The following is an 8,610-nucleotide window of genomic DNA, read 5'->3' as shown; positions in this document are numbered from 1 at the left end:
GCCTAACAGTAATGTAGCCTGCCGACATACAAACATTCTGTATCATTATTGAGTGGCTGACTTTGGATCAAGGTTTCAACTTTGTGCACTTGTAGGTGACTTGCAGACTTAATCTGAGCTCAGGATGATCCCTTATCCTTAATTTTTCCCATTGTCTTTCTTTCCTGTCTCCAGTGAATGGTCATCCTCCCCCATTTTAGTTCAGCCTTCTTACATAATAATGTGCCCATTGTATTCCAGTGCTTTATTGGCCAAAATCTCCTCATATGGGGGAGTGGAGTCCAAGTGATTTGTGTAACCACTCACTCTTCAATCCTCTTGCCACCTCCAATGCTCCAAAGATCTCTCCTTTCTTTTTTCACTGCCCTCTTTCACTGTCATCATTCCCTTAGTGACTTAGTCTAATGAGACGCATGCCTAGTTAGATTTCTGCTTTCTGCAGGACTTAATGCACTGTCTTCAATAAGCCCACTGACTGTTACTGCCTAAACCCCAGAACTGATTGGCAGGACAGCTCTGACTGAAAACGGCCAAGATCCTGGACTGATGTCTCCACAGCAGCTAGACTGGTTGCATTTAATCTACAGCTAGGAGAAAGCGAGGAGTGCAGATATTGCAGAGTCAGAGTCAAAACGTGTGGTGTTGGAAAAGCACAGCAGGTCAGGCAGCACCTGAGGAGCAGGAGAGTTGATGTTTTGATGAAGCCCTTCATCAGAAAAATGTGGAGGGGAAGAGGGGCTGAGAGAGAAACAGTGGGGTAGGGGCAACGTAGCTGGGATGGTTATAGCTGTATGTTGGTAGGAGTAACTGTAAAAGGCCAGTGTGGAGGATTGAGTGGTTGGTGGAAAGGAAAATGGACAGGTAGGACAGGTTAGGAGGGCAATGCTGAGTTGGAGGGTCTGCAGGACAGACATATGGCCCAATTCCTGAACTGCAAATACTTAATCAGACCTGAATCTAGGAATCAAAGATTGCATGTGGCAACCCAGTGAACTGGAATTGGATAAGCCCCAGGTCTGATTGTGGCAGTACTCCCTGACAGACTGTAGTCCTCTTCGACCCTGCTAAGGATGCTTCCCATTGACTTTCAGGCATGGCCATTTGATTAAACGCACACAGTGTTTGCCATACAGACTGCTAGTACATGCTCCAGATATGATGTAGTATGGTACTGTACAGTGACATGTCCACCTGCTTGACTGTTGCTTCAAACCATGAAAAGTTGGTGGTTTCTAATTAAGCACAAAATGAGTGAGCACTTAGAAGTGAAGCTGGGAGTCATGAGATGGATCCTGTGCAGATGCACAAGATGCATATGTGTCATAGAAGTTGACAGTCCATTGAACCTGCACAGGTAAAAAAGCATGAACGACTCTAATCCTATTTTTCAGCACCTTTGGCCTTTGGCCTTGTATGCTTTGACATTAAAAGTGTGCATCTAAATATGCAGCAGGATCCTTACAATCTCTAGAGTGTGGAAGCAGGCCCTTCAGCCCAACAAGTCCACACCGACTCTCTGAAGAGCAACCCACTCAGACTCATTGCATATATTATCCTATATTTACCCCTGACTAATGCACCTAACCTACACATCCCTGAACACTACGGGGAATTTAGCCAATTCATCTAACTTGCACATCTTTGGATTGTGGGACTAAACTGGAGCACTCAGAGGAAATCCACGCAGGCATGGGGAGAATGTGCAAACTCCACAAAGACAGGTGCCAGAGGTTGGAATTGAACCCGGGTTCCCTGGCACTGTGAGGTAGCAGTACTAACCACTGATCCACCGTGCTGCTGTGGTGGTCTTGACCTGGCCTGAAGGTCTCGTCCTCGTGTGGAAGTCTTCTTTGGCATCAGTTTCTGAGTATTCCAGTGGCCCAGCAGGTGGTCTCGCCCAGGAGTGGGTAATCTCAGCCTGGCCTTCTTTGGTGGAGGCTTCTGGCCCAGTATACCATTGGCCCAGCATGGTCGCCTTGTCCCAGAATGGTGGTCTCGCCCTAGTTGTGTCTTCCAGGTATTCAGTCATTCCTTGATCGTCTTTACCTGAGCCCTGGAGCCATTAACTGAACTGCAATGAATTGTGTCTGAATTCTACTTTTTAAAGAAGTTATATGTGAATTCTGTCATTAATACAGGCACTATATTAAGGTTACTTATAAATCTTTTCATAGTATTTTTGATGCAAAATAAACATGATAACATACTTCTATTCTATTATTTTATATTATAAGGTTGGTAGAGGCAGAAACCTTCACAGACAGTGAACTGCACTGAGTGTCAATTGACCTGGCAGAAGCATGCAAAATTCAGGTGTTCCCAAACCCAAAGCATGAAATGCTAATGTGGGGAGAGATATGGTCTCACAGCATGGAAACAGGCCCTTCGGCCCAACTTGTTCATGCTGACCAGGTTTCTCAAACTGAACTAGTCCTTTGTTTGGTCCTCTAAACCTTTCCTATCCATGAACCTGCCAAGTGTCTTTTAAATTTTGTAATTTTGCTGCCAACTCATTTCATATATGCATCACTCTGTGTAAAAAAGTTGCCCCTCTTATACCTGATGTAGTGGATTTGCAATGCCACATGAAGGGCAGAGGAGGACATTAGTCCATATGATATGTAGGGACATCATGGTGAAGGTAGAATTGGATGAAAGCTAGAGAAGCAAATGTCCAGCTCCTGTCAGCAGGTAACTGCTCTTACTTTCAGGAAGCAGAAAATGAAATGTTTTCTTTAATATTGGCTGGTTGTCGATGGATTTCTTAGTATTTAGATTCATTGCTGATTAAAAAAATCAATACATTTGAGTTACAGAATCAATGAATCCCTACACTGCAGATAGAGGCCATTCAGCCCCTCAAGTCTGCACTGACCACTAAAGAGCGTCCCATTCACACCCCCCGATTCACTGTAATGCTGCATTTACCATGATTAATCCACAAGTAGAATGTCTATGATGCATTTTGCATCCAGTCTTGTAATATAATGAAATAAAATGTTAAAAGCAGTGAAGGATTGAATATTGTGATGCCACTTGTTTCTCGAATGTTAACCTAGATACTGGAATACATTCACATAAGAATTTCAGAATTCTGAGCAGCACCTCCTGCAGTGTAAAATTTTCCAGTCCTCAGCCCATCTATAAATATGACCTCTAAGAATAATATTCAATGAGCTGTTCTGAATTAAGACTACCATAACTTAAACATTGTTAAAATAGAGGGGGAGCTCTCTCACCATCAATCCAGATCTGATTCCAGGCACTAGAGATGAAAAGACGTGATGCTAATTCACTTTATAACACAATTCCTAACAGTACTAACATAATTCAAGTAACAGTTCACACAGAAGAATAATTCTTAGAAAATTAGAAATTCTGTATAAGATCTGGAAATATCATTTCGCTGAATCTCATGTATACATTCATAGTAAAGAAAGTCTTCAATTTTCAACAGTTGTTTTTATTTAAAATAGTTTAAAATACAGAACTTTAATTGAAAACTATTAAAATTACAAGTTTACATGACTAAAATATTCTGAGTAATAACAGCTATGTAGGACAAGTGATTCAAATTTTATGATTTGCTTTTTCATCCAATACTTCCTTCAAATCCATCTTTTGAATTACATGGAATAAATTGCTTCTGTTTACTAAATAAATAAATTGCTGTGAATTTGAGAACAAAATGAAAAACACTCATACCAGTAATTTCAGTAAAAAGCACATTCAATGTTCTGTGATGCAAAGCCCTTGAATGCAACGAAGATTTCTTTAATTCAGTTTGCCAATAGTTGTAGCCGAAATGAAACATTACACGACACCGGGTTATAGTCCAACAGGTTTATTTAAAACCACAAGCTTTTGAAGCCCCCACACCTTCTGAGCTGCCCGAGGAAAGAGCAGGGCGCTCTCGAAAATTTGTGCTTTCAAATAAAGCAGTTGGATTATAACCCAGTGTCATGTGATTTTTGCATTTGTCCACCCCAGTCAAACACTGGCACCTCTACATAATAGTTGTAGCAGCAGCCTCTGCTGGTTGCAAATTAGTGCTGCATGATTTTTCTCTTTCTCAGTTATCTACTATTGGTTATGGTTAAAAAAAATACTCCTGATAACAGCATACAAGTATTCACTCAACATTGTTCTAGAACATTTTAAAATTACAGCAAATATTTTTTAGTACATGATAAGATGCATGTTTTCGAACCAAAGCTTGATAATAAAATAAAAGAATCCCTGAATGCCAGTTATAGCCAGAGTGTAAAATATCTGACACTTCATTTTAAAATCCACAATTACATTGCATATCATCACTTAGATACAATTTCAAAATGATTTTGTTAGAATCTTAATTGTGTTTGAAAGAAATAAAAAATAAATTGAACATTTAGTTATGTTTCCATTGACTAACTGTCATCTTAAACGCGGCTCAGGTTAAATGCAGTCAAGTCTTAAGTGATCCCTTGAATAGACAAATTCAACACACAAAATGAAATGGTTTACACAGTTATTAAATAATAATGTTGCACAATAGGTAAACCTATTAATTCTGACAAACTTGTTTTAAAAAATAGCATAGTTTTACCTCAAAAGGTGCAATTGGAGTTATCCAGCTCAATAATTTGTATTGCAGGAATGTGTTCTTTGAATTACTGTATCAAAAATTTAAGCAGGGCACTACAAAATATTCTGATTGTAGGCAACTAAAAGTACATCACATATTTAATATGTTCATTCTCACTTTTAGGACTAATGCCCCAGGATGTGATTAGGCTGAATTCCTCAGCTTTGTTAAACATCCAAAAATAAACACAAAAGCAATCTTTTTCTGATTTAGCTTTTACAGATTTCAATTTACAGTAATTCATGAAAATTTTTCAAACATACTGAACAATAATAGCTTTCACTGCATGATATAACTCGTTAGAAAAAAACAGCAATTCAGAACATTATCCATAATTTAAAAATGAAACCTAAGCAAATTGTTGATCATTTGGCAGAAAGTATGAAGAAAATCTGGCACAATGTAATCACTGGGGATCTAGACCATACTGAGAATATGCTGATTCAACAGATTCATTAACACCAACAGCAGGATGAAGTCCCATGTCATTTTGCCAAGTTTCCATATAATAGAGATCCAGAATACTATTGCTCCTCCTTCTCTCACAAGCCAGTGGAGACACTGATATTCACAAAGGGCTGCATTTTACTGGCTGTTCTATATATCATAAATAAATCTGGCAAATAATTTTGCCAGATGATTTGCACAATCATTTCTGTTGGCTCATGCAGACAACATTCTTAAACAGAGGGGCTGTCTAATATTCCCATAAATGCATCCCAGTTTGAGAAGAAATTCATACATTCTTAACCCATTTCTTATCAAATCTATGTAAAGATGAAATCTTTCTACAAATACTTGCATTTAATGCATTCCTCTTAGAAAAATAACAAAAATACTCCACATTGAATGAATAAGATTGTAGAATTACTGTTGCGTGACTAAACACAGAACCATATTGCACATACCAAGGTCCAAGAATGATGAAATGACAAGTTATGGTAGTAATGTTTGGACTATCCTGTATTAATAACTAGAAATCTTTTAGATGATCATTTATTTAATATGTAAAGCACTTTGAGGTAACAAGTTAGAAATTAATGCACTTTTTACAAATTTATTTTAAATAAAGGTCATCCCACCAATATATCCTTTTAAAAAATGGCCAAAATAATTGACATTTTCTTAAGTACATTGCTGACTGAATATTGGTCTTCCAGAATGAAGGATTGGAAGTTATTTCTTGAATAGATAGATCCTTAATCAGCTGAGTCAGCAGTTTTGTTCATATTAATTCTCTCACATTAGTTATTGTGTTCTTTTTGATTTCATTAGCATTTATGATTCAAATCAACGATATATATGAAATGATTAAAACAGATTGAATATAATCTGTACACATTCTGCACAAGTGGGTTAGTGTAGTTTAGGTGGGCTTGGATCGGCGCAACATCGAGGGCCCAAGGGCCTGTACTGCGCTGTATTCTTCTATGTTCTATGTTCTAAACTTATCATGCAATTAGTTTTCTCTCAGCAGTGGAACTGCTGCAGCCCACTAAGTAGAAGGAATGTAACTACAAGAAGTGAAAGTGGAAATTTTCCATTACAAATGTGTAAATAAGAATTAATAATAGCACAGTAATATAAAGACAACATGCAATGTTTTAAAATAGGGGCTGGATTACACTTGGCCCAATTGCCCTCTGAGCTGCTTTACTGGAAAACTGGCCTCAACAACCTGTAAAATGTGCATGAGGAACTAATGTATTAATGTATAAAAGTCAATAATAGTGGCTTGTTTTGTTTTAAATTAAGGATTATAATGAGAATCCTTTTCTGAAAAATATTTTTATCACCTGGTTTTTACATTCTTTCCAGTATTTCAACCAGTTTGATTATTTATCAAATAGTATTCTAAGCCGTTATATTTTCTGCCAGACTAATCCAGTTTAGTGACATAACAAGTGTGGAACTGTAACATAGGTAACCTATACATCGAGTAGAACACATGAAAATTCACAAACATTCAATACACAAATTCAAAATATGATGGTGAGTTTAGGAAATTCACATCAGTGGGGAGAAAAATCTTGGAACAAGATTTTATTCTGTTATTAAAAGTTTCCCTTTAATTCTCACTTGATAACAAAGTTAAAATGAACAAAGGGATTTCTGATATTTTAGGATTTAAAGTTTTATTATTACATCTGTACTTTTAAAAAATTAAAGTAATGGATGGTTATATAACTTGCATTAGATCAATATCAATGTAAATAATTATAGTTCAAATAATTATGATAGCATTTGTAAAATGTCTAATATGTTCTCAAATTGTATTTTTAATGATTTCAATGTACAGTAGCCTTTTTGGATTCTTTCACTTAAGGTTTTGAATCATTGAGGTCAATATTTTGCATATAAACAGATTTTACATTTTTCTGTTCATTTGGAGAATCCAGTGTAATTCTGTTTTGCTGTTGGTACATTATACAATAGTACACAATTAATTTTCACATTGTTAACTGAGAACTTAGAACATTCATTTAGAATACTTCTCCCCTTTTATGAGTGATAGCTCAATCCAATTGCAAAGTTTCTTGGTGGGAACAGCTTAAAAAACAATCTTTAAACATATGATTAAAAATACAGAACATATGGTACTGAATAACAAAAAGTGAAATCTGGATGCCCATCTTGAACAACAGTAAATAGGCTGAGAAGACATTTCCTAAAACAGATAGAAATTTAACATAAGTAATTTGCCAATTGAACTGTTTGCATAATGACTGCCACCAGCACTCACGTAAACAGTGTCAGTGAAGTTTCAATTATTATGATAATAATGGCCAGTACATATGATCCTGAAAGATTACGAAGTTAAGTTTGTCAGAAAAGTGACAATTTAAACTGTGAACACTAGACTTTTAGTCTTTATTCTCAACTGTTTGATAGACATTTCTCAAAATCATTCATAGACTAAACAATTTTCAAGGCACTTAAACAATTCTACGCATTATTCAGTCACATCCCCAATAGACAACATCAACAGCAAGAAAACCTTCAACATTTATGCCTGTTTTTCTTGTGTACAATGGAGTTGTGTGCAAATCTGCAAATTATTGCTTGAGTACCCAATAAAGCCACCATTCCTAAGTGTTCGTTGTTACACTGGACAATGAAACAGTGCAATTTGAGAAAGGAACCTTTCTTTGAATGTGGTTCAAGGCAACACTTTCTAATACAAGTCCTTGTATATTTCTTGCAGGAGTGGATGAAGACTCATTTCTGCCTCTGTTTTCCTGATGGTGTGCAGAAGCTGGACATGCTCAGTGACGATCTGTCTTAAATCAGTCATTTTTTGAAGTAGCTTTGCAAACAATTGTGGTGAATCTGGATGGCTTATCTTAAGCTGAAGGGCAAGTGCTTGAAGGATGCTATCTTGCAGTTCCTCAATTGGTTTAACATTTATCAATCCAGGACGATCTAGAATAAAATGACAAACTGTTTCATTTTCTGATCAAAAAATGTTAGATTTGAATCATACTTCTAAAGCAATAATTTCAGGATGTCTCTTGGTTGTGTTTTATAATAAATTTAGAAATGTAGCCATATTTGAAGGCATTAAAAAAGATGACCACACAAGTATGTTTTAAGTCCTAACAGGAGGAAGAGATACAGAGCCAGATAGATTTGGGAAGAATTGCCTGGGTTTAATGTTGAAGCTGCTGATGAAATACAATGAATTTCACAATCAGAACCTCAAAAAAAAACCCAGCAGTTCACCAAACTATTCAATATTAATTGACCTCTTTTTATTTTAAAATATAGTTTCATTTTCCTTTGATACTTTAAAAATGTGATGTGCTGACCAGGGCTCAGATTTGGTGAAATTATGAATGGGAATGAAGAGATTGACTACTAAAAGTTGATTACACTGATTTTGTAATGTATACTCATTTATACCTACTCATTTATACAATTAAATTTGACAACTCTTCCAAGCAACTTTCTCTAATATCATAAAGCAATTAGTTTTTAAATTG

General features: G+C 36.4%; 1 protein-coding gene across 6 annotated transcripts in view; it reads right to left on the bottom strand.

Moving 5' to 3' along the window:
- Positions 1–3,448: 3,448 nt before the first annotated feature.
- Positions 3,449–8,610, bottom strand: part of pparg (peroxisome proliferator-activated receptor gamma) — a 158,709-nt gene continuing 153,547 nt past the window's right edge. For all 6 annotated transcript variants that reach the window (XM_087994252.1, XM_043707949.2, XM_043707950.2 and 3 more), the window contains one exon: positions 3,449–8,050. In XM_087994252.1, coding sequence (XP_087850378.1) covers positions 7,803–8,050 — 248 coding nt within the window. In that variant the 3' untranslated portion in view covers positions 3,449–7,802. The remainder of the gene's footprint in view (positions 8,051–8,610) is intronic.

The sequence above is a fragment of the Chiloscyllium plagiosum genome, unplaced genomic scaffold, assembly GCF_037043375.1.
Source record: "Chiloscyllium plagiosum isolate Xiang-an unplaced genomic scaffold, Cpla_swu_hap1 HiC_scaffold_14, whole genome shotgun sequence".
Lineage (NCBI taxonomy): Eukaryota > Metazoa > Chordata > Chondrichthyes > Orectolobiformes > Hemiscylliidae > Chiloscyllium > Chiloscyllium plagiosum.
Note: the sequence above shows the minus strand (reverse complement) of the source record. Positions and strands in the feature narration are given on the sequence as shown.